This window comes from Sinocyclocheilus rhinocerous, unplaced genomic scaffold (assembly GCF_001515625.1).
Source record: "Sinocyclocheilus rhinocerous isolate Xijiao unplaced genomic scaffold, SAMN03320098_v1.1 scaffold3807, whole genome shotgun sequence".
Lineage (NCBI taxonomy): Eukaryota > Metazoa > Chordata > Actinopteri > Cypriniformes > Cyprinidae > Sinocyclocheilus > Sinocyclocheilus rhinocerous.
The window spans coordinates 869,080-887,818 of record NW_015660506.1 but is presented as its reverse complement, the minus strand read 5'-3'; the positions used below and the strand labels follow the sequence as shown (position 1 = coordinate 887,818).

The 18,739-nt window shown below is 37.7% G+C and overlaps 3 protein-coding genes across 3 annotated transcripts in view; 2 read left to right on the top strand and 1 right to left on the bottom strand.

Moving 5' to 3' along the window:
- The window catches only part of rif1 (replication timing regulatory factor 1), a 28,480-nt gene extending 25,605 nt beyond the window's left edge, over positions 1-2,875 (top strand). The window contains exons 33-36 of the mRNA XM_016534434.1: positions 1,522-1,637; positions 1,950-2,103; positions 2,184-2,304; positions 2,388-2,875. Coding sequence (XP_016389920.1) covers positions 1,522-1,637; positions 1,950-2,103; positions 2,184-2,304; positions 2,388-2,623 — 627 coding nt within the window. The 3' untranslated portion in view covers positions 2,624-2,875. The remainder of the gene's footprint in view (positions 1-1,521; positions 1,638-1,949; positions 2,104-2,183; positions 2,305-2,387) is intronic.
- Positions 2,876-3,891: 1,016 nt separating this feature from the next.
- LOC107725225 (telomere-associated protein RIF1-like) lies at positions 3,892-5,252 on the top strand. Its single transcript, XM_016534413.1, has 4 exons — positions 3,892-4,014; positions 4,327-4,480; positions 4,561-4,681; positions 4,765-5,252. The coding sequence occupies exons 1-4, from the start codon at positions 3,908-3,910 to the stop codon at positions 4,998-5,000; spliced, it is 618 nt and encodes a 205-aa protein (XP_016389899.1). The 5' UTR covers positions 3,892-3,907; the 3' UTR covers positions 5,001-5,252.
- An 812-nt stretch (positions 5,253-6,064) lies between these two features.
- The window catches only part of LOC107725229 (nebulin-like), a 62,044-nt gene continuing 49,369 nt past the window's right edge, over positions 6,065-18,739 (bottom strand). The window contains exons 121-139 of the mRNA XM_016534418.1: positions 16,866-16,970; positions 16,203-16,307; positions 15,694-15,804; positions 14,565-14,675; positions 14,031-14,144; positions 13,829-13,933; positions 13,177-13,281; positions 12,761-12,865; positions 12,139-12,231; positions 11,651-11,743; positions 11,003-11,095; positions 10,164-10,256; positions 9,623-9,715; positions 9,127-9,234; positions 8,339-8,525; positions 8,080-8,172; positions 7,779-7,922; positions 7,057-7,160; positions 6,065-6,885 (exon numbers count right to left, since the gene is read on the bottom strand). Coding sequence (XP_016389904.1) covers positions 6,712-6,885; positions 7,057-7,160; positions 7,779-7,922; positions 8,080-8,172; positions 8,339-8,525; positions 9,127-9,234; positions 9,623-9,715; positions 10,164-10,256; positions 11,003-11,095; positions 11,651-11,743; positions 12,139-12,231; positions 12,761-12,865; positions 13,177-13,281; positions 13,829-13,933; positions 14,031-14,144; positions 14,565-14,675; positions 15,694-15,804; positions 16,203-16,307; positions 16,866-16,970 — 2,136 coding nt within the window. The 3' untranslated portion in view covers positions 6,065-6,711. The remainder of the gene's footprint in view (positions 6,886-7,056; positions 7,161-7,778; positions 7,923-8,079; positions 8,173-8,338; positions 8,526-9,126; positions 9,235-9,622; positions 9,716-10,163; positions 10,257-11,002; positions 11,096-11,650; positions 11,744-12,138; positions 12,232-12,760; positions 12,866-13,176; positions 13,282-13,828; positions 13,934-14,030; positions 14,145-14,564; positions 14,676-15,693; positions 15,805-16,202; positions 16,308-16,865; positions 16,971-18,739) is intronic.

The window sequence follows — 18,739 nt, the reverse complement described above, 5'->3', positions numbered from 1 at the left end:
TATTTATTAATTTTTTTTGCAGTCTCGTCGAGTGTCTTTTGCAACTCCAATTTATCATCAAGAACTGGCTGATGATATTGATCGACGTAGTCCAGTTATTCGCACAAGCTCGCCTAGGTCAAAAGTCTTGAGTGGGCAGTCGAAGGTGTGTGATACTAGTTTTTAAATTATTACGTCTTGGATATAAAACTGTGATTCAATTTAAACTTTTCATGGGTTATTGTTAAATTTCTTCAATTTCATTACAGTATATCACTACACCCACAAAAGGCTATTGACGCGGAATGAAAAAGTTTTTCAGGAGTCGCGGCAGTATAGGCAGCGCAACTATAACGACATGTGAATAATCCCGCCCATTCTAAAGCGATACTAAACTGCAGTGGAAACGCAAACCGAGCCGTGCCGCGCCGCGCTGCGCCGAGTCATACCACGCAGTGGAAAAGCGCCATAAGTTTGTCTATGGCGATTCACGCAGGTATGTGTTACTCCGCAGCGGTGACGACTCGACCAGGCTACAATAGTCCAAATATAAGTACTTATTATAAGTGTACCGTAGTGATTCGGAATAAGACAAAAACGCGGTTTGGAAGATGAATTCATGTACTCGCTCATTATATACATTTTGCAAATTTTAAACACAGAAAAAGTTACATAGTGCTACTTTAAAGGAGTAAATTAAAACATTTTACGTTTGTGAGTAAGATCAGAGTCCTGTACACTGATGTTGAGAGTCTGCTGAAAGTGAACGGTGGCTTATGCACTCCTTTCAAGGTTGGTAGAGGTGTCAGACAAGGGTGTTCTTTGTCGGGAATGCTCTACTCAATAGCCACTGAACCTCTATTGCAGCAGATAAGATTTAATTTGAATGGTGTGCATATACCTGGTTTTAACTGTAATGTTCATTTATGATGTGATTGTTATGCTCAATAATCAAAAAGATATAGAGATTTTATTAAGGTTACTTGAGGATTTTAAAGTTTTATCCTCTGCTAGAGTAAATTGGTAGGGCGACGCGGAATGAAAAAGTTTTTCAGGAGTCGCGGCAGTATAGGCAGCGCAACTATAACGACATGTGAATAATCCCGCCCATTCTAAAGCGATACTAAACTGCAGTGGAAACGCAAACCGAGCCGTGCCGCGCCGCGCTGCGCCGAGTCATACCACGCAGTGGAAAAGCGCCATAAGTTTGTCTATGGCGATTCACGCAGGTATGTGTTACTCCGCAGCGGTGACGACTCGACCAGGCTACAATAGTCCAAATATAAGTACTTATTATAAGTGTACCGTAGTGATTCGGAATAAGACAAAAACGCAGTTTGGAAGATGAATTCATGTACTCGCTCATTATATACATTTTGCAAATTTTTAACAGAGAAAAAGTTACATAGTGCTGCTTTAAGACTGCTAAAGTTGTTAATGTTCAATACTGTTCATGTTATTCAGTTTCATCAGACTTTAGTTTATTTGAACAGTAGCTCCAAGTGCAAATGGTGTTAAAATGTTCCTCTTTATACATCATAGATTTCCGAAATGAGCCAGGAGCCACGTCCTATTGCTAAAGATTGTGTTTATCCAGCACTCGTTGGCTGCTCTACCCCTATAGAGGCTGTGTTACCACAGATATCCTCCAACATGTGGTAAGCCAGATCACCCATTTCCCCTGCAGTACAGCTTGGGTTCAGTTCATTAAATTCATTCCTCAGTTTTAATTTAAATCCTCTAAAAATGTTCTGACCTTGTGAACTCCAAATACATTTAAGTATTGATTGAATGGTGCAGCTGAGATCTCTCAATGGTAGCACACACGTACCATTTCTTCTTCACCCAAACCGTACAAGTTATTTCTTCTCATAAATTGATTTCAACACCGATCTGAAGGTTGTTTTCTGGGGTGTTAATGTTAAGAATGTAATTAATTGGTATGCGTTTTTATTCCATTGTGTATTTAGGCCTCGTGGCTTTGGCCAGCTCGTTAGAGCTAGAAACATTAAAACGGTTGGAGACCTGAGTGCCCTTACCCCAAGTGAAATCAAGTCTCTTCCTATTCGTTCACCTAAGCTGTCCAATGTGAGGAAAGCACTTAAAACCTATCATGACCAACAGGTATTGTGCATCGTCTTTACATTAGTATCTTCGCCTTTATTATGGGAGATCATTCTTACACTTCACATTTGGCCATACAGAGAAAAGGGCGTTCGGATGACCTGAAGAGTTTTGACGAAATGGAGAAAATGACATCTGAGCCTGAAGAGATGGAGCTTCCTCAAAACCAAGATGAGGAGCAAACCCCAGGAGAGGCTCAAGGTAAGCAATTTTTTTTTTTCCTTCTGTCAAATCCATCATTGGTGACACATTCAGCATAACTCGTGACTCCCAACTTTTTGCAGATGACAAACCATCAGAGGTGAGTGTAGATTCAGAACTGATGGCTGAGGAGAACAAATCTTGTGATTTGCTATCAGATGTTGTAGCCCTTAGTGGATGCCTAACTTCAGAGGAACTTGGTCGCTGTTCACCCAACCAGCTGGGCCTGATGCACGAACATCTGAGTGGAATGATGAGAAGCATTGTGACCCATATGCAGTCCCGCTTGCTGAGTAATCTTGATGATAGCTTGCCATGAGGACATTGAGACATTTTCCTGATATCAGAATTCACTTTTAACTTGAAGATAAACAGTGGACTGCTCATTTCTCAAGTTTTAGCTTGAATTTTAGAGTAGATGAATTTCTAATTATGCTCTTTCAGAGAATAGACTTTCCATTGCTACTTAAGTGTCGGTGTATTTTATGGAGTGCTTTTTAAGACTGTAAAATTGTGCTGAGATGCCAAGGAAACTTTTTTTTTTTTTTTAAATAAAATTATAGTATTAATACAATTTCATTTATCCCGGTTTTCTTTGTTGTTTGGGGCATTTTTTTTTTTTCAATGGATCTTTGAACAAACCACCAAATTACAAATACATAGATGGCTTTTTTTATTGCTGCAAAAGATTATTAACACTTTACAATATTTTTAAGGTTTTATTAACATTTGTTAACATTAAATGTATTCGTTCAGTGGTTCTCAATTCCAGTCCTCACATACCACTGCTCTGCGCATTTTGTATGTTTCTCTTACCACTTCAAACGTTTGTTCTATTCAACTGTAAGTGCCCTGCGAAGTGGACGTCACAGGATAGTCCACCATGATTCCAGTTCAAAGGGAGTGTAAATGTTCCATTCAAAGGGCATTAAAGTGCGAAATTTAAATTGTATTTATTAAAATTAAAAAATTGTTTCAAAAAAATACAAAAAGGCATTGTAAAAGTAATCCACATGAATTGAGTTGTTTAAAAAGTCTTCTGAAGAGACATGATCGCTTTGTGATAAATATTTAATTCAGGCTTTTATTCATATATAAGCGACAAATCAATGCACATGGAGTAGGCAGCGCAACTATAACGACATGTGAATAATCCCGCCCATTCTAAAGCGATACTAAACTGCAGTGGAAACGCAAACCGAGCCGTGCCGCGCCGCGCTGCGCCGAGTCATACCACGCAGTGGAAAAGCGCCATAAGTTTGTCTATGGCGATTCACGCAGGTATGTGTTACTCCGCAGCGGTGACGACTCGACCAGGCTACAATAGTCCAAATATAAGTACTTATTATAAGTGTACCGTAGTGATTCGGAATAAGACAAAAACGCGGTTTGGAAGATGAATTCATGTACTCGCTCATTATATACATTTTGCAAATTTTTAACAGAGAAAAAGTTACATAGTGCTGCTTTAAGACTGCTAAAGTTGTTAATGTTCAATACTGTTCATGTTATTCAGTTTCATCAGACTTTAGTTTATTTGAACAGTAGCTCCAAGTGCAAATGGTGTTAAAATGTTCCTCTTTATACATCATAGATTTCCGAAATGAGCCAGGAGCCACGTCCTATTGCTAAAGATTGTGTTTATCCAGCACTCGTTGGCTGCTCTACCCCTATAGAGGCTGTGTTACCACAGATATCCTCCAACATGTGGTAAGCCAGATCACCCATTTCCCCTGCAGTACAGCTTGGGTTCAGTTCATTAAATTCATTCCTCAGTTTTAATTTAAATCCTCTAAAAATGTTCTGACCTTGTGAACTCCAAATACATTTAAGTATTGATTGAATGGTGCAGCTGAGATCTCTCAATGGTAGCACACACATACCATTTCTTCTTCACCCAAACCGTACAAGTTATTTCTTCTCATAAATTGATTTCAACACCGATCTGAAGGTTGTTTTCTGGGGTGTTAATGTTAAGAATGTAATTAATTGGTATGCGTTTTTATTCCATTGTGTATTTAGGCCTCGTGGCTTTGGCCAGCTCGTTAGAGCTAGAAACATTAAAACGGTTGGAGACCTGAGTGCCCTTACCCCAAGTGAAATCAAGTCTCTTCCTATTCGTTCACCTAAGCTGTCCAATGTGAGGAAAGCACTTAAAACCTATCATGACCAACAGGTATTGTGCATCGTCTTTACATTAGTATCTTCGCCTTTATTATGGGAGATCATTCTTACACTTCACATTTGGCCATACAGAGAAAAGGGCGTTCGGATGACCTGAAGAGTTTTGACGAAATGGAGAAAATGACATCTGAGCCTGAAGAGATGGAGCTTCCTCAAAACCAAGATGAGGAGCAAACACCAGGAGAGGCTCAAGGTAAGCAATTTTTTTTTTTCCTTCTGTCAAATCCATCATTGGTGACACATTCAGCATAACTCGTGACTCCCAACTTTTTGCAGATGACAAACCATCAGAGGTGAGTGTAGATTCAGAACTGATGGCTGAGGAGAACAAATCTTGTGATTTGCTATCAGATGTTGTAGCCCTTAGTGGATGCCTAACTTCAGAGGAACTTGGTCGCTGTTCACCCAACCAGCTGGGCCTGATGCACGAACATCTGAGTGGAATGATGAGAAGCATTGTGACCCATATGCAGTCCCGCTTGCTGAGTAATCTTGATGATAGCTTGCCATGAGGACATTGAGACATTTTCCTGATATCAGAATTCACTTTTAACTTGAAGATAAACAGTGGACTGCTCATTTCTCAAGTTTTAGCTTGAATTTTAGAGTAGATGAATTTCTAATTATGCTCTTTCAGAGAATAGACTTTCCATTGCTACTTAAGTGTCGGTGTATTTTATGGAGTGCTTTTTAAGACTGTAAAATTGTGCTGAGATGCCAAGGAAACTTTTTTTTTTTTTTTAAATAAAATTATAGTATTAATACAATTTCATTTATCCCGGTTTTCTTTGTTGTTTGGGGCATTTTTTTTTTTTCAATGGATCTTTGAACAAACCACCAAATTACAAATACATAGATGGCTTTTTTTATTGCTGCAAAAGATTATTAACACTTTACAATATTTTTAAGGTTTTATTAACATTTGTTAACATTAAATGTATTCGTTCAGTGGTTCTCAATTCCAGTCCTCACATACCACTGCTCTGCGCATTTTGTATGTTTCTCTTACCACTTCAAACGTTTGTTCTATTCAACTGTAAGTGCCCTGCGAAGTGGACGTCACAGGATAGTCCACCATGATTCCAGTTCAAAGGGAGTGTAAATGTTCCATTCAAAGGGCATTAAAGTGCGAAATTTAAATTGTATTTATTAAAATTAAAAAATTGTTTCAAAAAAATACAAAAAGGCATTGTAAAAGTAATCCACATGAATTGAGTTGTTTAAAAAGTCTTCTGAAGAGACATGATCGCTTTGTGATAAATATTTAATTCAGGCTTTTATTCATATATAAGCGACAAATCAATGCACATGGAGTGTTTCAGATATGATAAACGGAAGCCTAAATGTGTTTAATGCTTCATTGACTTTTATTGTATTTTTATATTTCCTTAAGTTTTTGGTCAAGGTGACTCGATGGACAGATAAAAATGATTTTGTTTGAGAGATGAAAGTCATAGAGGTTTGGAATGACATGAGGGTGAGTAAGTGACACAATTTTAATTTTTGGGTGAATTGTCTCATTAAGAAACTGTTGATCAATTAAGAAAACAACTTCAAATCCATGACAGAAAACAGATTGACAGCAGAAGCGTGGTGTGCTTTATTAGCTACTGATTCAAGGTATACATCTTCTAACCCCACACCTACAGAATCAAAGAAACAAAACATGCAAATAATGGCCAGCCTTCAGCAAGGGAGGGAGGAGGCGTGTTTTTAACATCAAGGCATTTTCACTTTAGAGGAACTGGTGGCCTGTCCTCAACATTTTCAAGTTTTTTTTCCTTTTTCATTTTCATGTGGCAACCTTAGTGCCTCTGTTCAGTTTTTATAAAACACAATTTCTGGTTTTCCTTTTCACGTATAAAGTGAACCATGAGCCCATCTCTCGTTCTGCAAATGTTTCAACGTTAAAACTTTGAATGGAGTGTGATTGCAATATACAAAAATAATGGGCTCCAGTTACTTAACTGCTAGAACAGAACAACAAAGATAAATACAATTGTCTGTGACTTAAATAGGTATGTATAATTTGTCAGTTTCTCATGCCACAACCACAACCGACTTTGTGACATGGGCACAAACTAAATTTCCTAATAGTAATGAGGACAAACAGCAGCATAACTACTTTGACTAACATTAGTACACGTTAAATAGTTTTTTTTCCGTCTGAGTGGATATCAAACTCCTTCCTCCACAGGGTGTTTGAGAGGACAGTAGTTGTATTCAGATGGCTTCCACATAGTTGGCGGGCAGCATACCGGTCTTTCCAGTACGCTGCACAGTGCCATACATCCAACCCTCATCGATGGACTGCACGTTCACAATGACGTCACTGTCCTTGAAGGACACCTCATCATTGTCTGCAGCAGAGTAGTCATACATGGCACGGACAGTTTTCTGTTGAAGACAAAGAAAACAATATTAACCAACTTTACCATCAAATAAACAGTGAATATGCCGTTACTATTTGGACTAAGATATTGTATGTAGAGCACATGCATACACATATGATATTAGCATATTATACTACTATGATATTGAAATTGGCAGTGGTCTCTCAGTACTTACTCCAGTGGTTGAAGGATGCGAGGGGACAGAAGAAACAGTGGTCTGTTGTGTTGCCACAGAGGAGGATCTCTGCTGAACCTCAATAGTCTTGGTCTGTGAGTAACCTATATGACAAAACAGCACAGATATAAAGTTACATATTTCTCTGGCACTAGTTAGCATTCAGATTTTGCCCTTTTTAACTTCCTATAAGCAGTTTCCGGTCATTCGTAATACAGATTAACAGATTTACATTCCACTTATAAAACAAGCTGAATTATTCAATATTTGTTAATCTATTTTTGTCCATCTTTAATGTTGCGATGAAACTGAAGTACTGACAGATTCTTTCTCTTCCATATTGCAACACATCTGAATGAAATGAATTATTGAAAAAGAAAAAAAATGTAGGATGTGGACTTGGTTCTACCCGTCGGATGTTGATTGGATTTTAAGATGTGGGCATTTCACTCAGTAATGAATGCAAGCTTGCAAAAAAGGGGTGGCGTTTAAGTGGATCTAATAACTGAAAAAGTCTAGCATATGTCACCAGAGAGTCTAGCGTTTCACTGAAAGATCCAGTAACAACATTTGAATGAAAAATTACAAAAAAAAAAGTTTTAAAAATGAAACACATGGATGAATAATTTACAAAAAGGTCATTGACATGCATTCAGAAAATAAATTGCCGACTATCAAGCTAAACCTAGGGTGAAGACAAACCAAGCACTTTAAACATGTACCGTGTAAAGCAGAGACACCAAAGCCATTGCTGTAGAGGGATGCGTGGTGGTCCACATTCTCAGACATCTCTGACTTCTCATCGCCCACACCACTCATTGCGCTGGTGGAGCGGGAGTGCTCCTTACTGCGGCGCTGGGCTTGGACTGAACAATGGGACAAACATGTCAACGTTACCTCCTCTTTGATAGACTGTCTTCAATCAAGGAAGGTGGCAGATAAGTATACATCCACAGTATAGTCAGCCAGAGAACTGTTCTAATAAGGCCTTTTAAGTCCAGTGACAGCAGAGGAGTGGCCTACCTGACATCATGTGAAGACTTCTGGACTGTATGTTGTCCTCAGCAGGGTCATAGTCAAAGACAGAGCCGGGGTTTGTGCGCCACACACGCAGGTCTTTGAGAAAACGGAAACCCAGTTTTATTGAATGTTTCTATTCAAAAATCACTTGATTCCTGTGTATGATCTGTATATCATTCTTTACATATCATAAGCGTCATATTTTTCTATATTTATAGGAAGTGTGTTTAGTGTGTACAGGACACAGTATGTGTCAGCTGACCAGTGGTGGTCTCCTGATCGTGCTCCTCTGCACGTCTCCTCTCCATCTCCACCACACGTCTCTGGATGCCGCGGTAGCTGATGTCACTGAAGTCCTGGGTGTTCCTCTTCACGCGCTCAGTGACGGGGTCAGAGATGGTGGGGGTGAAGCTGCCCTTGCTCTTCTCAAAGTCCTGGTGGTATCTGACCTGAGAAGAACAGACAGCAAAACATGAGGCAGGAGACAAAGAAACTGCTACGCTTTTAATAGGTTCAAAGTGGACACGAAATGGAAGTTGAGATTGTCTTCCCTTTTGGACATATATCCAAGTGAAATAAAACTGATTTTGTGCATTGGGAATTGGCTATGATCTCGTGTGGGTGACAGGTTGCTGGAGAGGACAGATTATTGTCCTGTCATCAGAGAAGAGATGTCGTTACTAAGGCAAGAAGAAGCTGATGTTTTGGATTAAAGATTAGAGAGCACGAGTTAAAAAAAAATTATGTGTACAGATAAATCATTTATAATAGGCTCTGCAATATTCCATAAAAAAATAAGAATAGTCAAGTTTGATTTCATGGTGACTTTAAGACTTAAATAAACGACAAGACTTTTATCCCGATTTGCCGTCTGAAGGAGCCAGTCTGCAGAATTCAGGGCTGTCAGATTTGACAGATTTCACAGAAAATCGCACTGTGACATTCAACTCCCAAACATTTTTGAATGCAACAGGTTGACCTTCATAAAATACAGAAAAATTATTTCCTTGCAATATACTGCTAAAGGTCAAGATTTAAAAGTCATCTTACTCCAGAGATGATACGCTGAGTTTCTTTAACACGTCTCATCTCAGGGGTGTCCAGCACAAATGCGGCCTTACCCTGCACCTGCTTACGGAAGCTGTCCGAGTACAGAACCTGGACAAAAGACAACACAGCACATACATATATTAGAAACCACATCATTCTGGATTATGATTATGTGTCAAGACCCTGTGGAAGACACGCCAGGAAATTAGGACATTAGACAGACAAAAGACATGAATATAACATCCATCAACACAACCCAAGGTGTTATTGTGATTTCAGACAGATGAATTAGAGGGATCTTCAGAGGGCTGGATTAAAGGTAGATGGGTCCTGAGATGAAGGTTTGTAGTGATGATGATCAGTTACAGAATGAAATTCAGCATATGGAAGAGTACAGTTAATATTATTAGCCTCCTAAGTGAAATGAAGGTATTAAGAGTGGTTACATTTACACGTCTCACACACACACACACACATGTCCTGTGGCTGTAAGTACCGAGCTAATCTGCAATTGGTTCCGTTTGACCCTCTCCATCTCTGGTGTGAACACCACAGGCGTTCCCTTCACAGAAAGGTCCTTATACAAGACCTAGAGCAGAAAAGAACAGCGCCCCCCCAAAGGCCAGTCAGACACTGAACACTATGACGGACGCAAGAGTCTTTGGAGAGCAGTCACATCAAACATCACACACAACGCACAATGAGCTTATATCCCAGATTTAAAAATAGGAACCTGGTTGGGAAGGGAAAACAACAAATGTGGGATACAAGAGCTCATCTGGTGTTGGATTAGCAACAATGTCTGGAGTTGAATAATCCCATAAATTTGAATTCACAGCAGAAAGGGGACCTCACTAGGGTGGAATATGATGTGGTCAATTATATTAGATGAAAATGGGGTTTAAGCATTACATTTCATATGCTTCAATTATTTCGCATCAATGATGGGATTGTATAAGTTGGAAATTAAGAAGTATACTGGAAGCGTTAATGGGATCAGAGCCACTCTCAAGTAAACCCTGTGGAGCTTCCACTACCGAGCTGATGTGCTTCTGATTCTCTTTGACCCGCTTCATCTCGGGGAGGTCCGGTATGGCTGTGCCTTGACCCAGCGAATCCTTGTATTTTATCTACCCAAGGATTAATTTCGACATATCAAATAAACAACACAAACATGAACCAAAACAGTGAAAGAACGAACATCCACAAAGATAACATACACAACAATATTAGCTTTGTTCCAAACCCTTAGATGCCTACAAAGGCAGCTGCCTTCTAAAATTTGATTTTAAGTGCCCATAAGTGGCATATTTGTACATCTCTACATATGCAACTGCTTCATATTCATGTTACAAAAGATAGCATAAAATTACATAAAGGTGCCAAAACAGATTTTGGACCAGAAGCGTGCTTATGATGCTTTAAAATACTTCCTGCATAGGCAGCTTGTTAGGTTTTGGAGCAAAGCAACTGCGTTGTTAAGTAATCAATAATGTTGTTGATAATACAAAATTAAAACTAGATATTACCTGCAAGGTTTGTAAAATAGATAAATAAAAAACAATAACTGAAGTAAAGTTTATGGTTTGGTACCTAATTATTACATGAAAGAATCAGTTGCTAATTATTAGCCTACATCTACATACAGTATATACCAAGTATTACTGAAAAAAGGGAAAACAGGATTTTGTCACATGAGCTAGATGAGAGTTACACATATTGTTATAAATGATGGATTTGATGCAGTGACTTATTCCTAGGGTCACTAGAGGGACTAGCATAAACAGATGGAGGCTAAAAGGTTTTCTTAGATGATGGAGAGACGAAGAATAGGGAATGTTTTAGGGGTGGGATAGAGGGTCACACCATAGTGTACCGTGCTAATATTTTGCTGATTGCGTTTAACTCTCTCCGTCTCTGGGGTTTCTGAAATAGCTGTTCCTACTCCCAAATCTTCCTTGTATTGGATCTTTAAGCATGTAGAGGCAATGGGGCAAAAAAGGTAAAAATGTCAATAATCTTTTGAATATTAATAAGTAAAACCAAAAGACAAAACGTTGTTGAAATAAAACACAAAACACCTGAAAACAAAAGTGAAGAAAATGTAAAGAAAAAAAAACATGGATCTCAAGCTATAGAAAGAAAAGTGGTAGAGTAATTATATATGGTATGAGACATAAACGCTACTGTTCAAATGTTTGTCATTTGTAATGTTCCAAAGATTTGAATTTCAAATAAATGCTGTTCCTTTGAACTTTCTATTCAAAACTGTTATTTTAAACTGTAATAATGTTTCGTAATATTACTGGTTTTACTGTATTTTTCACAAATGCAAACAAATGCAATCTTGCTGAAGATACTTCTTTCAAAAACTAAGACCCCAGAAGGGGGGGGGGGGTTGGGTTATCTAGGGATGTTTATCCATAAAAAACTTGAAGAAGGGTGAAATGAGACTTAAAGAATATTAAAGGAGAGTATAAATTTGTCTAAACAAGAAGTCTTCTTTAAAGAGAAAAAGCACTACCGAGCTGATGTTCTTCTGAGTTTCCCGTACACGCTTCACCTCAGGAAGGTCGGCTATAGATATGCCTTGCCTTAGGGAATCCCTGTATTTAATCTAATACACATTTCAGTCCATTAGGAGCATGGAACAGGTGTGATAAAGACAGAGTATCGACACATATGCGTAAGATTAAGAAGAAAAGAGAGGTTGAGTGTTTTAAACAATGCAGCACTAGTCAAGTCTTGGGACCAGTGTCAAATGAAGATGGATAAATGTATGGGCCATGTTATTTTAGGTTATTTAAAATGATGAGAGGAAGTGGCTATTATTTCAACTCAGCGAAACGTTACAATTATAACTTGATATTAGATGGTATATATTAAAATGATTGTTTGTGTTTGATATTAAATTTCTTAGGATGCTAACAGTATTTTGATTAAAATCAGGAGGCATTTTGGGGGCACTCCAACAGGAAGCAGGGTGAATGATGGGTTCACACCGCAGTGTACCGTGCTAACAGCCTCCTGATTGCGTTTAACCCTCTCCATCTCAGGGGTTTCAGATATGGCTGTTCCTTGCCCAAGCTCCTCCTTGTACTGGATCTTTGGGATTGTACAAGCATAAGGAGGCATTAACATTTGTTTTTGTTATCTCTTGGGATAAGTAGTTTTCATTTGTTTTGTCTGGGGACGCTTCAGAATGTGCTCTTGCAACATAAAAAACAGACTAAACATTTGAGAAAAGGACAAACAAAGAAACAAAAACATTTCAAACACACATCATTGAAGACAGCAACACAAGAAAGATGTCAAATATGTAAATATTAAGCTTGTAAAATGGTTAGAGATATTGTTTAGGATGAAGAAAGGTCAACAGCATCAACTTTGATGATTACCGTTAGTGGCTTTGCTAGTTTATGACTACAAGTTAATGACTACATTAGACTAAGGTCTGTTTAGGATATCTACATTTACATGATATAAAAAGAGTTAACAAGAAATGTTAACTTGTGGTTGCAGTACAGAAAAAAGGAAAAGGTGGTGTAAAGCAAGAAATGAGAACAGAAAAAGGACAAAAAAAGGTTTGTTGTTAGAATGTTAAAAAAAAAAAAACTCATTGGGCAGTAGGTACCGAGCTGAAATTCTTTGTATTTTCTTTAACACGAAGCATTTCAGGGGTGTCCTTTACTGCTGAAACTTTGCCCTTACTGTTTTTAAGGTCAATCTGGTACTGAAGCTAAAACGAAAAGAGCACAAAGGCAGTCAAAAATGACAGAAAAATGCAGCAAGAGAAAACAGTGCAACCAAAAATGTTCAAAATCATTCGAGAGAATTGCGATATAGACAACTACTGTAACTAACCAGCATAAGAAATGTGGAATCTGCCTACTCTTTTATTTTTATTTCTTAGACAAACAGGAAAGACAAGGACCAAAGACAACAAATGGTACAAATATCACTTTTAAGCTAAGATGAATAAAACAGGAACATTATATGGACTGAACAGACATAAAATGGACTGGCTCAAACCCTTGAAGAAACACTTACAGTGCTGAAGTTCTTCTGGTTCTCACGCACTCTTTGCATCTCAGGAGTGTCCAACACAGGCACATAGTGGGACATAGTCTTTTCAGCCTCCTCCTTGTACTTTTTCTATAAGATAAAACACAAAACACAGAGATTCTGAGTTGACAACATTGAGTTGTTCATGAGATTACACTTAAATAATCAACAATATCTTTCATAAAACAGTTATAAAAACAGAGGCACTGGATGATAGCTTAAAGACTTATCACTTTCCATTAATAAGGTAAAAAAAACAGCCTAATACTTTTAAAAATGTCTAAAAGTCTGTTTGTTTCATTTTTAACAAATAGTGAAAATAATGGTGAATAACCTTCAGAAACTGTTCATTGTCAACCTCAAGAGGTCAAGCTGAAAAAATATATGAACTGTTACCAAAATGTGTCTACTGTGTGAATCCCTTATTTGTCTGAATTTGTAATTTTCTACCAACACACACGCAACAAACATCAAAACGTAAAAAGTTTACAAAAAAAAAAAAACAATAGCATTTTTCAAAGAGGCAACCCTCATACCTGGCTCACAATGTTCCTGATCTGCCGTGGAGGAGTTTTCTACCAACACACATGCAATAAACATTAAAAAAAGAAGCTTCTTAAAGAAGCAAACCTCATACCTGGCTCACAATGTTCCTGATCTGCTGAGCGTGGAGGATGTCAGGGGTGTCAATGACTGTGGTGTATGTGGCTCTGTCATGCTCAGCATTCTGCTTGTACTTGGCCTGGAAAAACAATTCAAATCAAATGAATGTATCAATCAGTGTTGAAATGTTGGTGCTGATAGTTGAGGGAATCATGGGTCGGAGATCATTTGTGTACCTGACTGAGGATTTCTGTGGCATTCTTTGCCCTCAAGAAGTCTGGAGTGTCAGTAGCCAAAGCCAACATGCCTTTTCCCTTGATCTCTTGCTCCAGTGCTTTCTTGTACTCTCTCTGCAGGTATTAGGCAGACATATCATACTCATGTGACCATGTACATATGTTTGCTAATCAGTGATCTTTACAATCACACCAAGAAACATTCCTGTGGGCTACAAACACAATAAAAATCAGCATAAAAACTGAAAAGAATAAGAAGATATTAACATCGGAGCTGTAAATGAAAAAAATAAATAAAAAAAATAAGGGAGGTCATTTAGAACAGAAAGACAAAATGACATTTAGGGGGAGTCTCAATGGGATGAGTTGACTTGATTTACCAAACCTAGTTAGATGGCACATCACAGGGAAACTCCATTAGCTTGATTAGTTTTCTCATTAACAAGAGACAAATGGACTCATTTCTGCCTGATTAGTGTGCTGAGGAGGAAGTGGCGTTGAGGCAGAGGACTGCAGGTAAGATAGCCATCCTACCTCAGAAAGGATCTGAGTAGCATTCTTTGCTCTCAGTAACTCAGGAGTTTCCTCCAGCACTGTAAGCCCTTTACCCTTCACCCCTTCCTCTAGATCCCTCCTGTACTCTTTCTACAAGGCGGAGAAGAACAGAAAGACTGCAGACACATAGCACACAAAGACATAGACACAGTGCTGGTGCAGTACTGCACTCACTGTCATTTCAACGTCACCAAGCATTTGCTCTGGGTATGAGGTTAAAGCTTCACATCCATATAATCAAGGTGCATGCTTTCCATACACCAATAAAGTAACTGAGCATAATCTACTTAGAGCAAAAGCATTGCTTAGTTTGAAAAGCAACCTGATAAAGACATAAACAATGTTTATCAGAAATCTCACAGGCAAGAATATTGACAACAACAAAAAAACATTTTCTGAGACTCTTCAACATGTACATTCTTTTTGTAGCAACATTCATATGATTTGAAGCCAAACCAAGATCTAGAGGTTAAAATATACTAAAATATATATATATATGTAATAAGATTAAATGTTTTCATGTACATGCTCAGGGTAACCAAGATCTAAAGAGGTTATTTTCAAATAAAATGTAACATAAAATAAAATAACATGTTATTTAATGTGCATGCTCAGGATAACTGAAGTAGAGTGGAAGTAGGTTTAAAAAAAAAAAATCCAAGATATATGACCATAAAAGATTGTTAAGAAAAACCTTAATAACAGGGTTCCCACACCCTTTGTTCATTGAAATTCAATGAATTTCTAATAATAATTTTAAAGAGACACAATGATACATTTTGGGCCAAGCATAACTTTTTAGAACTTTGTTAGTTTTCACAACTTTTCCTGGCCTGGAACTAAATTTCCTAATATCTCCGGGTTTTCCATTACTGTGGGAACCTTGTGAAAATAAAAAAACAAAAGAAAACACAAACACACACACACACACACACAGATGTTGGATGGGGAAGTGTATTACAGCGGAAGGATGGTTCATGCATACTAACCAAAACCTACTCGGGTGTAACGGAAACTTCAAAGACACTCATGTAAGGATTATTAAGTGTATGTGGTCTTAGTATTATTACCAGGATGGAAGGAAGAGAATATAAGGGCTTCATGTTACCTCGCTAACAATTTTCGTGGCGTGTCTGACATGCATCATGGCAGGGGTGACCTCCAACCCAGAGAGGTTCTTTCCTTTCATTGTCATCTCAAAGTCCTTCTTATACTCTTTCTATCCACCGCAAAGATAGAAGAGTGAGAGATACATGAAGCTTCTGGAATACAGGTCCAGTACACCATGGTCATAATGTTTTGAGTATCTTGATGTTCACTTAAACTGCTTTCTCCCATCAGTGTGTTGTATGTACATTGAAACTATCAAAACAGTTGTAAAACTATAAATACATGACACACATAAACGCCTACCGTAAATCCATGGGTCTTGGTTGGAAATTGTGGTGTCCCAATTACTTACCAGCATTACAATATTTGTATCCACATAAAAGCAGTGTTTGAATTCCACTTAGCATTTCTCAGTCATTCACACTGGGTTACAAAGAATACTTGAGCAATATATATGCTGCCATTTGTTCTGCAGTGAATACAATAAGCTTGGGCAGCAGTATTTACCTGACTCTGGAGATGCTGAGCCTCCTTAGCAGTTACATAAGTAGGAGTCTCGAAGTCCAGCATGGCTTTGCCTCTTTCTTTCTCATATTTCTCCTTATACTTCACCTGTAGTCAGACAAAAGCCCAAAGGTGAGGAACATATAACTAAAAAAAAAAAGCTGATTCATTTAATGGTTTACTAAATAATGGTTGTTAAGCAAACACCAAAGCTTTGCTTGCATACTGAATATTTTTGTAGAGTCTGTGCTGTATTTGTTTTTTTACTGGTTGACAATTAATCTGCCATATATATGTTCCTAAGCACTGAGACTGAGAACAGAGTTTACTATAGGATTTACAGTGTGGAAAATTCATTAAAAACACTGGATGTTCATGGTGTTTTCACAATATAAAATGTCTGAGGTTTTAATGATGAAGTGACATGTTTTTACAGCTTTGTTCTTACATAATGTTGAAACGATTCCTTGTAAAGGAGTTTTACAGGACAAACTAACCCAAACAAATAAAATGTAAATGATACATAAATCTATTATAGCTGCGTGAGTCTAACAAGGTGGATAAAATGAAATAAACAGGTCCAATATGTGTAGAATCAGTCTTCGTTTCACACACAGAGAAGCAGGTGACCGGCTGCGGAAAGCTCCAGAACTGTATGTGACTTACTTGACTCTGCAGCTCTGAGGCCTCTTTGTGGTGAAGCTGCTCAGGTGTGTCGGGTATCATATGGTAGTGACCCCTACTCTCCTCAAACTTCTTCTTGTACTGGTACTAAAGAGGAACGGCCAATAAAGCAGCTCAATAAAACAAAAAGGAAATCCAGTGCTTCATCTCTCCCATGTTAAAACGGCCAAAAATGACCAAAAAATTAAAAAGAAAGTGGGCACCAAAAACAAAGAAAGACTAATGACTGTCATGTTCACATAACATGAAGGAGGCTGTATATTGACAAAATGGCACTGATAATTGAATGAACAACATTTTGTAAACTTCAAATTATCTAAAGTCAAATTATCTCATACTAAATATTATTATATTATATTAAATATTCTAATATCAAAATTGCTAACCCAAGACTAAAATCTAACCCAAGAGTAAACCCACTCCTAGAAGCATTCAAACCACACCAGAACAAACCTACAGACTGTTGTTACTTAGTATGTTATATTGATTCTAATTCATCAGATGTACATTTTACCCATAGCGGGCCATAAAATTACTCAAAATCTCTTAAGACTTCCTTTGATAATGCATTAAGTAATTCCTGTGTCCACCAAACTTGACACTAGAGACCTGCGCGGGACGGATTTTTGAACTGCAGAAATGTGTTATCTTGTCCAGCCAGCAACATTCATGTTTTGTCCCGCATAAATGCAGCCTATATAGATTTTTTTCCCCAGTACATCCATGAAATAGTAAATTCCATGTCGCCTAGCTATAACATCCCAGCATAAACGCTCCAGATAAAAATATTTGTTATTAAAGCATCAACATTCTACGGAGCCCGGGAAGTCACCTGTAGGAGAAAAAAAAACAATCCGTGGCGACGGTTTTGCAATCCGTCCCCTCAGTTTATAAACCGTACTCACGAATTCTTAAACTGTTCCCTCGGTTTAACAAATCATGCCCACGGATTAATAAACCGTACCCACGAATTTCCAATCCGTGCGCTCAGATTTTGTAAACCGTACCTTCGGATTTTGAATCCGTACCCACAAATTCATAATCCGTGCGCACGCTTTCGCAATCCGTTCCCTCGGGTTTGTAAATTTAACTCATGGATTTGTGGCTCCGCCCCCACCGGCAGATTCAACCACGGTGCGGATATTGTGTTTATTAAACATTATTTTCCATAGTAGCCTATGATACCATGATCCGCACTCACAAAATAGTCTTCTTTTTAGCGTTTATTTTATATTAATCACCAATAGGATAAAACACCGCCGCCTGTGTTTTATAGCCTAAAATAAATAATATAGCCTAATAAAAAGAAGAATAGAAAATTTTCTAAAAAATAAAAAAAAAACGATAGAGTTTCGAGAGAAGAAGGTAAAAAGCAATACAAAACCAATAATGTACCGGTTATGTTGTCATTCCTTTGCTCTCTAACTGAATGCAATGTTATAATAGGCCTAAGTTATTTAATAATAACTTTAACAGTGAAGCATGCATCTAACTCTGGGGGGAAAAGCTTAGTATAATAAATCACCTAAATACGTCTGTGAATGAATGAATGAAATATGTTAAGAATGAATAGTACACAAACACAGATCCAAAACTGTAAAAGGTTATTTAAAAATAAAGCATTCATGAATTATTTTGACAAACATTTTACTGTCTTAAGTGCACTCATTTATTTAGCCTATAAATTAAAATAATAATAATAATAATAGCTATTATTATTATTATTATTATTATACATTTAAGTTACATATGCATTTAGAAGAAGCTTTTATCCAAAACGACTTACAAAAGAGCAACAAATGACTCCAAAGTCAGTCACAATGCCAGGTTTATTATACAATAATAATCAAGTGCTA

Excerpts from the sequence above, each read along its gene's own strand:
- LOC107725225 (XM_016534413.1), top strand. The coding sequence starts at position 3,908 with ATGAGCCAGGAGCCACGTCCTATTGCTAAAGATTGTGTTTATCCAGCA. Across the intron at positions 4,481-4,560 it reads AAACCTATCATGACCAACAG|AGAAAAGGGCGTTCGGATGA; the intron begins GTATTGTGCATC and ends TTGGCCATACAG. Across the intron at positions 4,682-4,764 it reads AACACCAGGAGAGGCTCAAG|ATGACAAACCATCAGAGGTG; the intron begins GTAAGCAATTTT and ends AACTTTTTGCAG.